Raw genomic sequence first — 16621 nt, 5'->3', positions numbered from 1 at the left:
GTGTAACTTTTTACTGAACAATATGTGGATCATATAGAACAATTTGGTGTTGGAAGAAAACTTTTACTTTGGATGTCTAGGTTAGGCCTTTTTTTGGACCAATTATACTATACTACCTCCGTAACTTTGGAATCGTTCATTTTAGAAGGATTATGTATAGGCCATTTTTTATTTAAAATTTATTGTAGAACATTTTTGTATAAAATGTTGTTCATGCTGAACCTCATGGTTTTAGAAATATTGACGAAAAACGTAAAAAACTACGAATTTACCGACTTCTCCCCTCCCCCCTCACCCCCCAAACCCGACGCTCAAAAAGTGTACCTTTTTTCTGAACATTATATGGACGATATAGAACAATTTGGTGTTCGAGGATAACTTTCACTTTGGATGTCTGGGTTATGTCATTTTTTGAATCAATTCTATCATACTATTAATGATCATAGAAAAAGTTAAAGTATATTTTAATAGATAAATTATTTTTATTAAATAATAATTTATTGAACATAATTTATTCATTAAAATATACCTTAACTTTTTCTATGATTAATAATGATAGTATCATTACAAAAAATGGATTTTTGGGAAAATATTATTTTTTCAAAAATTATTTAAAAAATTAGACTGTTTATTAATTATTAAATGTCTAGACAAATTGCATATTTGTAATTTACACAAAAGTACATACAAATTAAAAGAAGAAATATCAAAATTCATTGAGTAAATCCCAAGATATAGAAAATGGTAGTAGTTTTAAGTTGCTTTTTTAGTTTTTGAACTCGTTCATTTTTCGGCTCCCGCCAGGTAGCTGACAACTGTTTTAATTGTTGACCTATAGGATGAAAACGTACATGTTTCCTGCCTAGAGTTCGCGTTCGTTTTTTAATTATTAACAATTTAGTGCAATCAACGCAGAAGCTCCCCCTTCACTTACTATGACTAATCATCATTTGAACTACATTTTTAAAAATTCGAGTAAAATATCATCTTTGCGAATACCTATGTAAGAAGATGTTTTCTACGGACAAAATTTTTAAAGTTATTGTTTATGTTTATAAATTAGTATTTTTTTTTACTGTACAGTGGAACCTCGATTATCCGTCTCTCCATTAACCGTCACCTCTGTTAACCGTCAGGGTCCATACACAAGTTGTATTGAGTACATAAGAAAAAAATTGAGTCATCAATTCATTTTTTTAGCATTGCGATAAGCCAAACTAAATTCGCTGTTTCGTAAATTCGTAAATCAACTGTTTTGTTTTCGTTGCCTAAAGATGACCTAAATGAATGGGTAATTTGTGATGAGGACCCAAACGGCTATCGATTGCTGACAGATGATGAAATCTTTGAAATGGCAAAACAAAGGCTGACGAAACAGGTTCAGAAGCTGACACAAACTTGGAATTTGATGGCGATGTCGATGATGCTTTTGCAACTGACAAAGATTTGCCTAAAGAAGCTAGAGAAGCTGCATCGCACATCGATGTATTATCAATTTTTTAACCCTTTCTAATGTTTTGTTAACCGTCTTTTCGATTATCCGTCATACCCTTGGTCCGGTGCCCTGACGGATAATCGAGGTTCTACTGTATTCTTAATACATTTTGATAGGATCACTTTTCTACTTTCATTTGTCATACGCAGAATTGTCCTATCTTCATTATTTTCTGTCATTTGTTATTGCAAAACAAAGGTCTCTGGGATAAACAAATAGAATACCTAACTTTTAAACTAATTAATGGATCGGTCTCAAATTTTGGGAGTTTGTTATGTACCCCAATACCCAACTTTGAGTAAAGCGAAACACTACAGTTCTAAGTTAGTTTTAGGAAAACTTATTAATAAATAACGATTTTCAGTTATTTTGCAGTTTACGAAGCTACAAATTAACTTTTTGATTTTCAAAAATCGTCATTTTGAAGGTTTTCAATGTTCTAAAAAAATAAATTTTTTAATTTTATGTCAACTATTTAGCTTTTTAATTGAGTGCAAAAAATGGAAAAAATCGCGTTGATTGCACCAAATTGTTAATAATTAAAAAACACGAACTCTAGGCAGGAAACATGATGGTTTTTATCCTATAGGTCAAGTCCACAATAACTAAAAAGTAGTCAGCTACCTTGATATTAATTTCATTGTCCCGAACATGGTCTATTTCTTGCTTATTTCCCTGGCTGGAGTATTATATCAGTGCGACGACACGGATATTATCTCCTTGTAATAATTCAGTTTGAAAATCCCAACTCTAACTCGATTTCCTACTGGTAATCTTTATTTTCTGCAATATGTGCAATATTAATGTGATCAGTCAATTCACCGTCTTTGCGGAGCTTCTGGCGGCCCAATAATCACTAAATTTATGACTTCCGTTTTTTTGGATGAATAGTGTTAGGTTTAAGATAACAGAATGCTATGTTTGTTTTATTTTTGATATGAATGCAATTTCTTTTATTTAGAAACGAACGCCCACTTCTATTTCATTGATGGATGAATGATGAATATACATATTTGTTATTCGATTTTAATTTTTAAATACAAATATTTTTTTGTACAGTATTTTTGCCGCCCCAGGGGCGTCATTTGATAGGGTTAGGGGAGGCAGTTGCCCCCTCCCCTGAAACTGAAAATGACTGAAATTTACAAAAAATACTTTCAGTTTTCATCATTACATCATTTAATATAATGTATTGTATATTATATAATGCTTGCCCCCCTCCCCAATCAAAATTTTAAGCCCCTGTACCGCCCTCTCACAATTTGCCGCCCTAGGCAGCTGCCTATATTGCCTGATGGATAAAGCAGCCCTGATTAGAGTTCCACGAAACTTTTCATCAACGATTTTTACCCAGAAATATACATAAACATTGTCTGCCATCGTGAGATGAATAACATATTAAACATAATACTCTAAAGCAGCGGTTCTCAATCTTTTTGAGTCATGTACCATCTAAAGTTTCTTTTATTATATTTCTATATTTTTAGATTGTATAATCAAGACTTACTATGTACTACTATTTTAAGTTTTTGTGTGTTTTGTGTACCACTGCAAATAATGATATGTACCACCAGTGGTACATGTACCACAGATTGAGAACCGCTGCTCTAAAGTTTTCAATCCTTCACCTATCCCTACAATATTTTAATCAGATTGGGATTTTATTTACTATCACACACTATAAATCAAGAAGTGTGTGTACAATGATTTCTTCACATCCCTACAATTGTTTATGTCTTGGGTGTCACAAGGTCATTAAACTGTTTTCTACTGCTGGCATTACTACTTGACCTTTTTGATTAGTTACCCTGATAAAAGTAAAAAAAAAATCAATATTTTTGAATATTGGTTATTGTTTTATTTGAAACAACTAGGTTGACGATAAAAAAGTTGACAAATTTATTCCGTCTCGTCTTTAGAACCGGATGAGGAAAATATGTCTACGACGATTTTAAATAATGCTGCCAGTAAACTGCAAGAATCAGATAGAAAAAGTACATACAAGCAGGACAATAAAGAAAATAGTGTTAATGCACAAGAAACAAATTATTTCCATGAAAAATCGTCCATAATTTTTCCAAAAGTTCCAAGATTAGTAGCAGTGTCAGGTAAGCCTACTTATTTTATTACCTTAGCAAACTTTAAGTAATGCATACTCTTCTTCTTCTTCTAGTATGTACATCTTAGCAGATGTGTAGTTACTATGAATTTCAATATTCTTCTAAAGTTGTCCAGAGAGCAACATCTATTTGTACTGGTTGGTTCTCTGTTTTGAATTGCTCGTGCTGGACTCATGAAGCTTGTATCTAGTAGTTTCTCGAGGAAATGAAACTGAAAAAATGGCAAAGCCTCGCAATTTTTTCGTCCAGCATCGATTTGTACAAAAATTCGGGATTAGGCTCATTTAACCCTCTAGTTCATTTTCTATATTGAGCCGTTGTACACTTTTGGTTTTTTAAGGGTGAAAACTACCCCTAATATTGTAAAAAATTATGAAAGAACATTTTACTTCAAATATTTTACAAGAGGTATAGTCACGTATTTGTCATAATATTTATTCAAAATGCACTTTTAAATTTAATATATACTTTGATGTTTGATGCCGTTTTTTAAGTAATGAAAAAGATAAAGTAATGATTGCTTGTATTAGTTTTCAATCCTGTTCTTTTTAAATTAGCTTAACTAATCTATTCATTAATCAGTACCTTGTCATTTTATTCAATTTCTTTGAACACTTATTTTTCTTAACTAAGTAATCGCTTCGTTATTATCATGGGTTACAAACATTTAAGTGGCAGTGAAAAACGAAAAAAAAACAAAAATCAAGAAAACAGGAACGGCTGGCACGATAAGATGCAATATAATCATATTTTACAACCCAGAACAGTGTGGAAAAAAGAAGTTCATCCTCCCATCCCGTTCTTCTTTTTCTACGACACTACAGACCAAATTAAGCCTTGGCCTCCTTTATTTTTCGCATCCAGCCTTGTTTATCTGTCGCTGCTCCCCTCCATACATGGACTCCTAAAAATGCTTGTGCATCGCTGCTTACTGTGTCTTCCCAGCTCTTTCTTTGCTTTCCAACCGGTCTCTTTCCCTGCATCCAAGCGTTCAGTGCTCTTGTTGGTAGCCTAACCTTCCCGTTCTTATTACATGTCTGGCCCATTGCAATCTTTGTATTCCGATGAAGTTTGACAGGGGTGTTTCCTTATAAAGTTGATAAAGCTGGTTGTTGTATCGAATTCACAGGTCCTAGTTTTCTCCTCAGTACTTTACCTTCGAATGTGTCGAGTTTGTTTTTGGATGTTTCTTTTAAGACCCATGCTTCACTGCCATAGCATGCTATTGGTAGAATTAAGGTTTTATAGATTCTTATCCTTTTATTTCGTTGGACACTTTTAAACCGAAATATATGGGAGAGGGCAAAATAAGCTTTGTTTGCCTGTGTTATTCTCCTCCGTATTTCTCTATCTTCTAATCCTAATCCATCTGCATATATTTCTACTCCAAGGTATGTAAACTTTCCAACCGTTTCAATGTCATCTTCACGTATAATGTTTTGTGGGACTATATTTCTTCTCATCTGTATCATTATTTTTGTTTTTTTTTTCTGTGTTAATTTCCAAACCTAGCCTTTTCGTTTGCGTTTTTAACTCTCTGTATGTTTCTTATGCTCCTGTTGATGTTCTACTCATAATATTAATATCATCGGCATAAGCGGCCAGTTGAACGATTCTGTTGGTCAGTGGATTTCCTCGTCCAGTCTGCATTTGCATAACCGCATACTCCAGTGCCAGGTTAAACAATGTTGGGGCCAGCCCATCTCCTTGCTTCAATCGCTGCGAGATTTTGAAAAAGTCTGTCAGGTGACTTTGTGCTCATACACATACCTGAATTTCATCCATTGTGTCTTTAATGAGCCTAATTAGCTTGTGTGGTATTGCGAATTCAGCCAAAGTAGGTATAGTCTCTTCCTTTCGACTAAGTCGTATGCCTGTTTGAAGTCTACAAACACGTTGTGAACATCAATGTCGTGTTCCCATGATTTGCTAAAGACCTGCTTGACTGTAAATATTTGGTCCATTGTCGATCTTCCCCGTCTGAAGCCCGTCTGAAACTCTCCAATAATATTTTCTGCTAGTGGTTGGAGACACTGGCGCTGGTTTATAATATACTTACGTGAGGACTTTATATGCTATACATAGTATAGAGAAATTCCACGGTAGTTTTTGCACTTCAAACAATTTTTAATTATTAAAATATAAATTTTATTTATTGCAATATATAGTAAATATTAAAAATTTTATTAATTTAAAATTGCAATTTTAAAAATTAAAATTTTTGGTGCAACTATATTTCTATTAAATAATTAATACATTTAAAAAAGTTATTATTATTATTATCACTACATATTTATATAAATTTTTGTTAGGGGCCCGAGGCACTACTTAATTTTCGGGCCCCTGATTTAAACTAAAATAGGCTCTGTGTATGTGTGTGTGTGTATGTATGTAATTGTCTTGTTACTAAGTAAAAATCCACCAACACATTTTTTAATAACTATTCTCTTCTAGGCCGGGTTCAAACTCACGACCTCTGAGTTTTTTGTCAGTAACTTGACATTCTTACCATTGCGCACCAAGACTTAGCATTTTGAATTATAAATATCTATTTTTCTTCATTTGCTTCATCAAGATTTAGGAATCTAATAATCTTTTAATAATTATTCAATTAATACTTTAGGTACGACAAAAGAAGATGTGGAACATCTTATAAGCAGAATTGAAAAAAATCGGCATGATGGACAGTTTTTATCATCAATTAACCATACTTACTACGATCCAATCAAAAGCGGACATGTTTACAGAGGGTATGTTCTTTTATGTGAAACTTTTCACAAGGAAATTTTTGCTGCTAAAAGCTTGAACCGTCCCAAATTAGTATTTGTGTACCCAGGACTTGGGATTGAACTTGGTATTGCCGCCAAAAGTATGTTGAAATTGGACATCTTCAAAGACTCTATAATGAGGTCGGCAAATTATTTAGAGCCTTATGGTATAAAATTAATTAATCTTATTAAATATGGTACCAGAGATGATTTTGGCAATATTCTTAATTCGTTAGTGATGTTAGTAGCGGTGCAGATAGCGTTAACTGACGTTCTTAAACATATTGGAATCGAACCAGATATAATTTTTGGACATTCTTTAGGAGAAGTTTGTGAGTATATGAATTTTTTATTTATTTATTCTTAAATCGATTTCAATATCCGTACCTCAGTGTACCTCAATATCCGTATTTCAGTTTTCTACTTTTTTAGTTCACTGGGCTTAAAATTTTCCGCTCTATTCACTGGTGTTTCTTATTCGCTGTTTCGAATGAAATTGGCCAAAATAGCCTTGTATGAACAGTATTAAGTCCACATTTCGCTTAGAACAAAACAGTACCTTCTGCACTTCAAATGGTGTATACGTTTTTCAGGGCAAAACCATATTATGTCCAACAAAAATTATTATGTCCCACATAATGCAATTCAGACAAAGCATTAAGTCCACAATCTTTTAAAATTTGGCAAGTTTGTGCCTCAGAGAGCACAAATTTATCGACAATTTTCGAATCATGAGACAACCATAGATATAAAAATACAGTTTTTATGTTCTTATCTTGAAAAAACGTGTATCAAAAGAAAAAGAGAACGAACAGGTGCTCAAGCTAGCCATTGTAACTGGAAATATTTTTTACTATTGAAGATAAGAGACTCTAGATATTTCTCAATCTATTGTTAGATGTTCACTTGAAAAAATGCAAACAAGTGAAGAATGTGACAAAAGAGGAAAGCAGGCATCTAAAAATAAAGTAAAGAATGAGGTAAAGGATAGAATTCATGAGCATATAATGGCCTATCCATATGAAGAATCACATTATAGTCGAAGAAAGACGGTGAACAAGTATTTAGGATGTCACTAAAATATTTCTACAATGTTTAGGATGTTTAAGGAAGAATGAGATTTGAAAAATATTCCTTTGGACGAAGTAGACAAAGAATGGCTTTACAATCACATTTTTAATACAGAATTTAATTTATCATTCGCTGTTCCTTCAAAAGACACTTATGATAAATGCGATGAATTTTTAATCATTCTAAGACAGTCAACGTCTGAAGCTGAGTGAGAAACATTACACGTGATGGTACAAATTGAAACATATAGACAAGGGGGCAGTGCCTATTTCGGCCCAAGAAACAGGTAGGTCTTTTAAAAATGTCCCAAGTCGGCGCAAAGATTAAAACTGCCCGATATAAAATATACCCAACTCGGCCCATGAGATATTAATTGTTACAATCAAATAATTTTACATCTCAATGGAAAAAAACACATTTATAGAATAACTTTATTAAATAGATATATAATTATACATAGTCCAATAAAAATAAAAGCTAATATCAAAATTTATAATAATTTGATAATATTTTAACATACTCTAGTTGCGATAACATATGGTTGTTTTATTCATTAACTTTATATATATTTATAAATTTATGGAGTGTATTTATACTGTTACACTTAACATGAACTTCATCTTGTATATTTAAAATTGAATTTAAAAATATAAATAGTGAAGGATGAGTTTGATACATTGAATTATTGAAATGGGAATGGAAAGATTCACATGCATTTGTAGTTTTATTTAAAGCCGCGGAAGCATCTGCCCATATTTTGGCGGAAATTTTGAATCAGATATTAAGTACTTTTGTAAAAGGTAGTCAGAAAATTCTTCCAATTTAGGGTGTTCAGGTTTAATTTCATAAAGTTCAAAAAAATAAAAATCATCAATTTCTTCGGGATTTAAAAATAAAAGGCCAAAACAGTAACGCAGCCATTTTCCTATATCTGAACTTTTATCTTTATATTCATTAACCAAACCTAAGCTTTGGATTTTTCTAAACCAAGCTTGTGTTAAAAAAATCGACAACCTATTATTTTCCCTAATCTATAATTCCAAGATAAATTTGTGGGCCGAGATGGGAATACACCCTAATACCTACCTGTTAATATTCGAGTCGAGCTGGGGGGTTTTTAAAATGTACCTGGGGTATCATAAAGTATTAAAGGATTATAGTGGGCCAAGATGGGAATACTCCAGACAAGGAGATGTCCATCAATAGCCCAGGACAAAAAGTTTTAATGATATATTTACAAAAATGTCTTCCTGGCCCAAAGCAAAAGCTAACTGATCCTCAAAGTTTTTACAGTCTAAAACTCTGGTGTTTTAATTATACAATTTATGATTCAACGGAAAAACAGGCGAACTCTCTAATGTGGGATGAATCAATTGCTGGTTGAGGTGGAAACGAAATGGCCTCATGCTTGATTCAATTCATTCATCACCTCAAAGCACAACTTCTGTTGTTATTTGGACCAATAATAATTGCTCAACCGGAACTTACAAATGATTATGTGCTACTTTCATCTACTTTCGAGATATCCACATATTATAATTTTCAAATTATAACTAATTTTTAAATTATTATCTACTCCATAGGATTGGTTACAGTTGGCTAAAATTTTCGTAAAAAACAAATATTTCAAAGTGTATGAAATGAAAATTTCTAATTTTAAAGACTTTAATAAACTGTCTTGCGATTCGCCGTTTCAAAATAAAAATAAAACTGAGAATAATAAAAAAAATTAATTTTACAAACAGTATGTATGTAATTCAGAATTCAGACAAGAAAATTCCTGGGATTCTGTACTTTAAAACAGAGTTCGATTTGGAATTTAAGAGTGTAGACTTAATCGAAGAGTTGGTAGAAGAAACCATCAATCTGTAGAAGATTGATTTTGTTGAGAGATACCTTAAATCGGATAAGTACTAAAAAATTCAATGATCTGCTAAAGTGGGTTCCAGCGAGGATTCACGATTTTTTTTCACACTCTAGTGCATAGCCACAATTGAAATTACTGATATAGCGGCAATAGCTCTGCGTTTGTTAAGTATTTATTATTTTTTTATGTATTTCAAAAAGTTATTGTTAATTTTTTTAGTTAATAAAAATACAGTTGCGTTACAACCATTTCTGTTTTTTTTTTTAATTCGACTTTTTAAGTAGTTTTTTAGTAGGTACTCGTATTAATGGTTCTGTTACAAATACATACGTCCGTATAATATCTCGTCTTATTTCTATTTAAAGAAAATATGATTCATATTTATTACATTAGTTAAACTTTATGATTAAGAGCTCGTGATGTAAAACACTTACGATATCCACCCTTGATATATATTATCAAAACTGCCGAGGACTGAACACTAAATTAAGCGATTTTTTCAGTAGTTGCTTGAATGACAACTATGATGTTATTATTGCTGTCGAAACATGGCTACAGGATAGAGTAATGGATGGTGAAGTAGTAGACACTTCAATTTTTAACTTAATAAGATCAGACCGGAACCTTCAGTTGACAGAAAAATCCACAGGTGGTGGAGTTTTTATTGCACTTAGAAAAAATTATAAAATTTTAAATGTAATAAAATATAACACTTTATTTGAAGCTGTTATAGTTAAGTTTAAGGTCAATAGTTGCAAGTACACCTTTTGTTCTATATATATACCTTCGGGAAGCGGGGGTAATGTGTATGAGACCGCATTTGAATGTTTACAATCTCATATAATGGATGAAGAAAATATATACCTTTTTGGGGATTTTAATATACCCAGTGTAACTGGTATACATATTGACAATAACATCTCTAATGACATTTTTGAAAAATTACAAGACTTTCTTGATTACAATGGATTTAAACTCTATAATAATATTAAAAATTTGCAAGGTAGGACATTAGATTTGGTAATTAGCTCGGATAGTAACTGGAATAATTGTACAGTCAGTAGAGATTGTCTCCCATTTGTCAAAGAAGATTTATACCATCCTGCCCTGGATATTGTAATTAAAACTAAATCAAAGCCAAAACTAAGTAATCAGCATTTAACAGAAATTCAGTACAATTATAAAAAATGTGACTTTCTTAGGTTAAGTGTAAGTATTAGAGATGCAAACTGGGATAATGTGATTAGGGAACAGTCAGATGTGAATGTAGCGTTAAATGCATTTTATAATATATGGAACAAGTTAATAGACGATTGTGTACCGAAATTTTGTAAATATGTAAATTTAAAAAATATCCGGTCTGGTTTACTAAAGAAATTAGAGATTTATTAAAAGAAAAAGATAGATATAAAAAATTAAAGCTTGTTTCCAATTACTATGTAGATAAATATAAGGAATTAAGAGTAGGGTCAATAAATTGATTAAGTTAGAGGAACGTAAGTATATAAGTAATATTGAAAATAATTTATCTACAGATATTAATTATTTTTGGAATCATGTGAATAGTAAGAAAAAAGATATCTCAAGTTTCAGCAATTACACATTTAAAGGGGAACAAATAACAGAGGAAAAGACTGTAGATGCATTTGCAGACTTCTTTTCATCTGTGTATTCATCAATTAAAGCCTCATATAATCTCAATTTTCCTGAAAATACTGTACATAGTGACAACTTTGTAATAAAATTCATAACCGATGCTGAGTACAACAACGGAGTAAAAAAGATAAAACCTAAGAAAGCAGCTGGGACTGATGGGATTCCGCCGTATATTCTTAAAGCATGTGGTGAATGGTTAGAAAAACCATTGCTTCATATATTTAATTTAATAGTTTCCTCTAATAGCTATCCTGTAATATGGAAAACTGGTATTGTAACTCCTATATTCAAAGCAGGTAATAAAATGAATGTAGAAAATTATAGACCGATATCGATAATGTGTGCACCAGCTAAACTATTCGAACAAATTATTTATTCTAGTCTATATCATTATGTCGAAAAGTTTTTAGTATCGCAGCAACATGGTTTTGTAGCCAGTAAATCTATTAGTTCAAACTTATTTATTTACATGAATCGAGCATATGAAACTTTAGAATCAAAGTCCCAATTAGATACTGTATATACAGACTTTCGTAAAGCATTTGATACGGTTGACCATGACGTGTTATTATCAAAATTAAATAAGTTTGGTTTATCAAAGAATTTTATCGAATTAATAAAAAATTATTTGCAAAACAGATCTTTTATAGTTAAACACAATGGAAATACCTCAGGTAAATTTGAAGCTAATTCGGGAGTGCCACAAGGTTCTAATCTGGGGCCTCTTTTATTTGTACTTTTTATTAATGACTTACCATCAGTTTTGAAACATTCAGAATGTCTTCTATTTGCTGACGATTTAAAACTCTACAAACGCATACAAACTGTTAGAGACTCTGTATTATTACAAAAAGATCTAAATAATTTACTTGAATGGAGCTATTGCAACAAGTTATACTTTAATGTGAAAAAATGCTGTATATTTACCGTAACACGTTTAAAAGATCCTATTATATTTGAATATAAAATTAATGAAGAAACTTTACTGCGTTGTACAGAGGTAAAAGATTTAGGCATCACCTATAATAATTTATTATCTTTCGCTGGCCACATAAATAATATCACGAAGTCTGCAAACCGATTACTAGGGTTTATAATTAGACAAACCTTTAATTTTAGAAATATAGCAACTCTTAAAATTTTATACTATACTTTAGTAAGGGCAAAATTAGAATTTGGAGCTCATATTTGGTTTGGTGAGTATCAAACTGCATTAGATACACTGGAAAAAATTCAAAATAAATTTTTAAGATATATTTATTTTAAAAAATATCACATACGACCAGATTATACTGAAGTTAGAACCACTCGCCTTAGAAATGAGTTTAAAATATTATGATTAGAAGACAGACGGAAACTTACAGCTTTAATATTTTTACATAAAATAATTAACAATAAAATTAATTCACCTGAAATTCTAGCTTTGATCAGGTTCAATGTACCATCAAGATTAACTCGCAATATGGTAATGTTTAATATTCCACTATTATCTACTACCACCAGGGCTCCTCTGGTGACCATGTTTCGACTAGCTGATAACATCAATACTCTAACTGATTTAGATTGGGCAGTCTCACAAAATGTATTTCGGGGAATAGTGTTACGACCAATTATTAATTTATCGGCATAGGATTAGTAAGTGTAGTCTTATGGATAGTATATAAGAATGATTTGTATTATCTGATATGTTAGATTTACTACTTATTTTGTTTTTTTTGTTATTTTTATTTTTTATGTTATTGTATATTTATTTTAGAAAAATTATTGTATTTTATCCTTGTAATTAGACCTTACAGGTCTGTTAGGATAATAAATAAATAAATAAATAAATAAAAAATAAATAAATAAAAATATTTTTAGTTCTTTATATCCAAACATTTCCTTAATTTTGTAAAATAGGTATGATATTTTTCGTAATAGAGCTCCGTCTTTGCCATAGGATAGGTAGCAAAATTAATATTAAACAACCAAAAATTTATTTTCAGAGCGAAAATGTGTTAAGTCCATTTTTTTCCAAAAACAGTAATTTTCAGTAAAAAAATGTTCATTTTAGTGGTAAAAAGAACAATAATCATTATTCACATTTATACGAATTTGCTAAATAAAATTTTTCTACAACCGTATTAAAAATGCAATTTTTAGCACTCCATAGGAGCGTTAAAAATGCTACTTTAAGAGGAAACAGTAGCGATCAACAGGTAGCAAAAACGTGTTTCAAGATTGCGGCTGTAATTTTGAATATTTTTTCGAGATATTTGGCACACGTATTCGTAATATAATAAAGAATGGCGGTACAGAGCCCAATTTGAAAAATATATTAATATGTGGAAATTACTCTGTAATTAAGTACAATATTAAAAAACGAGCCTGTACCGCCATTAAGAAGAACAAAAAAATACACTTTCTTCAAATAAACTTTTTTATCCGATGCCTAGATTTTGTGTCATTTTGGAACTACTAAAATTTTTTATTTCATTAGTAGTTCCAAAATGACACAAAATCTAGGCATCGGTTAAAAAAGTTTATTTGAAGAAAGTGTATTTTTTTGTTCTTCTTTACATAAAAATATTTTTACATAAAAAAAACAGTAAAAACACAAATTCTGATAAACCGATTTTTCCGGTTCAAGACCTCGATATTACTCATCAAAAAAAGAACCTATATACCTACCAAATTTGGTTGAAATCTGATGTCTTGTTCAAAAGTTATCGTGCTATTAGTCACATATGTATAGTCGCCATTTTGAATGCCCGCCATTTTTGTAAAAGAAACAAAAACTGAGATGGCCTTGTATCTAAATTTGAACCTTTATATGTGTAGTATATGTGGTCGAAATTATATGCTTCTACCATTAAATGCACAATAATTCTTATAATATTTGCACGAATCTGCCGCATATAGGTACATGTAAAGATACGTTTTGCATTTATTAAATGGTAATTAACATAACTAAAAAGTTAAAAATATTTCCTAAAATATATTTTTACGCTATTTTCAATGGCGGTATTCACTTTTTGAAAAATTAAAACATACAGTTTAAAAGAATTGAAAAAAAAACAACATATTTTTACATAAAAACCAGGAAAAATACAACTTTTGGTAAACCGATTCTTCCGGTCCAAGACCTCGATCTTATACATCAAAAAAAAAGAACCTATATACCACATTTGGTTGAAATCTGAAGTCTCGTTCAAAAGTTATCGTGCTATTAGTCACATATGTATAGTCGCCATTTTGAATCCCCGCCATTTTTGTAAAAGGCAAAATCTGAGATGGCCTTATATCTAAATTTGAACCTTTATATGTGTAGTATATGTAGTCCAAATTATATATTTCTATCATCAAATGCACAATTTTGTAAAAGGCAAAATCTGAGATGGCCTTATATCTAAATTTGAACCTTTATATGTGTAGTATATGTGGTCCAAATTATATATTTCTATCATCAAATGCACAATTGTTTCACATATCGGCTGCACTAAATAGGTGATACTTTTATTACCAAAAAATTTAGAATATTTATTTATATTTTTCTAATATTTAATCAATTGCTGATTTGATATATGCTCGTGTTCGTTGTAGCTTGTGGTTACGCTGATGGCGCATTAACAGCTAAACAAGCAGTCCTCACAGCTTATGGAATGGGTAGAGGGCTTTTGGATTCCAATACTCCATTGGGGGCAATGGCAGCAGTGTCTCTCCCAGCAGATGTCATTGAAAGAAAGTGCCCTCCAAATGTTTATCCAGTGTGTTTCAATACCACTGATAAAACCACAATAGCAGGAGAACCAGAAAATATTGAGAAATGCGTTAGAGAGTTGCAGCAAGAAAATATTTTTGCCAAGGTTTGTAGCAAATATTTTAATAATTTTATGACTTATTTAAATTTTGTAAAACATGGTGTTTATTTGAGGGTTTCAATTAAACGTTTTAGAAAAACTTTATATAGAGAAGAGTTTGAACTTTCGTACCGTTAACATCGTATCGAAGACGAGCTAGGTAGTTATCAAAACGCAATTAGCAGAAAATTTATCGTTTCAACAAGTAAATATAAATAATAAAAGTTTATTTATATATGTTAAGTTTTTGTGAAAGTGGTACATACAAAAAAGCAGTAATGTATAAGTGATATACGGCATATTAAGTACTTTTCACGTAAATTTTTGAAATAATATATATTTTATTGTATTATAATATACAATTGTATATACCAGTATTTTTTAAACACATTTTCAATTTTATTGCGATTTATACTGACAAAACTGGAGTCGTTTCCCAATAGGGGGACAGGGCCGCACTCACTCTTGCGGGTGATACCTGTTCTTCTAAAATGATCTCCACCGAAGCAAGCATGGATCAAAAATCTCAACAAAACCAAATTTTACCGAAAAGCTACTCAGCAGTGATAAATCAATTTAAATTTCCTTTAAAAGACCAAGCACTAGTCTTTAGTGCAATCGAAAATACTCCACTTCATGACTACTTAATCCCTCTTGGTAATATTCTTCAACCCAAAAATATCGTTTTCGCCTCCCGCCTTTCCAACAACCGAGTTTGTATGTACCTTGCGAACAAAAATATCCTAGATGAGATTTTAGATAACTATGGCCAAATCACTATCCGAGGAGAACTTTTAAAGGCTATACGACTTATAACACCTGCTGAAAGAATTGTTATGTCAAATGTATGCCCGTCCATTCCAAACCATGTTCTTGGAAAAGAACCCCAAAAAATAAGTCTACATCTTGTATCTCCCATAACATTTCTAAAAATCGGCGCAAATCTTCCCGAGTACAGCCATATCCTAAGTTTTCGACGGCAGGTATATATTAGCCCTCATAAGTTAACCATCCCGTGCGCCATAACATTAGCATTCGAAAACACAAACTACACAATATTCTTTTCTCAATATGGAAACGTCTGCTTCAAATGCAAAGAACCAGTATACGTGGCAGCAACCTGCACCGAATCTACAAATATATCTGCGACACAACAAACTCCACTAAGTTCTACAACTTCAAATACTACAACTGTAGCCTATTCGGCTGCAGAAACAGCAACAGCATCGATTCCTACGCAAACCCTTACCACTACGGCTAACCAACCTGAAACGTCCCAATCTAATAAAGCTCCTACCACATCATCACACCAAAGCACCTTTTCACAACATACTGAGTCAAATTTACCAAATGTAAATACAGAAGTAACTGAAAACAAAGAAACTCATTTAAAACGCTCTATAAGTGAAGTCGCCTCTCCAGAAACCGACATTGCACTTCAAGAAAATCCATTTGTAGTACCAAAACCTACAGCAACTCAAAGGAAGCCAAAGACATCTAAACTTGAAGAAACAACGCATTCGAATGTACCCATTTCATCCATTATAAATCCTGCCAAAACCTTCATCGAAAATCACGAACCACCTTTTCCGCTGAACAAGAATCAATTAGTCCTCCTCTTAGACAGCATAGCTGGCTTATCAAACCTCATAATCACAATCAATGACTTCGCTTCTGATTTGAGAGGTCTCAGTGACATGTTAAAGGAAATCCGTCCCTACTTAAAAGAAAGATCAATAGAAACAAGGCTGACCAACTTGAATAAAAAAATACTTGCTCATCTTGGAGAGGTGGGCTCCGGAATA

At 31.7% G+C, this 16621-nt stretch overlaps 1 protein-coding gene across 1 annotated transcript in view; it reads left to right on the top strand.

Moving 5' to 3' along the window:
* Positions 1-3344: 3344 nt before the first annotated feature.
* LOC114327110 (fatty acid synthase-like) overlaps positions 3345-16621 on the top strand; it is a 76527-nt gene continuing 63250 nt past the window's right edge. The window contains exons 1-3 of the mRNA XM_028275614.2: positions 3345-3603; positions 6239-6715; positions 14560-14822. Coding sequence (XP_028131415.1) covers positions 3432-3603; positions 6239-6715; positions 14560-14822 — 912 coding nt within the window. The 5' untranslated portion in view covers positions 3345-3431. The remainder of the gene's footprint in view (positions 3604-6238; positions 6716-14559; positions 14823-16621) is intronic.

This window comes from Diabrotica virgifera, chromosome 7, assembly GCF_917563875.1.
Source record: "Diabrotica virgifera virgifera chromosome 7, PGI_DIABVI_V3a".
Taxonomy (NCBI): domain Eukaryota; kingdom Metazoa; phylum Arthropoda; class Insecta; order Coleoptera; family Chrysomelidae; genus Diabrotica; species Diabrotica virgifera.
Note: the sequence above shows the minus strand (reverse complement) of the source record. Positions and strands in the feature narration are given on the sequence as shown.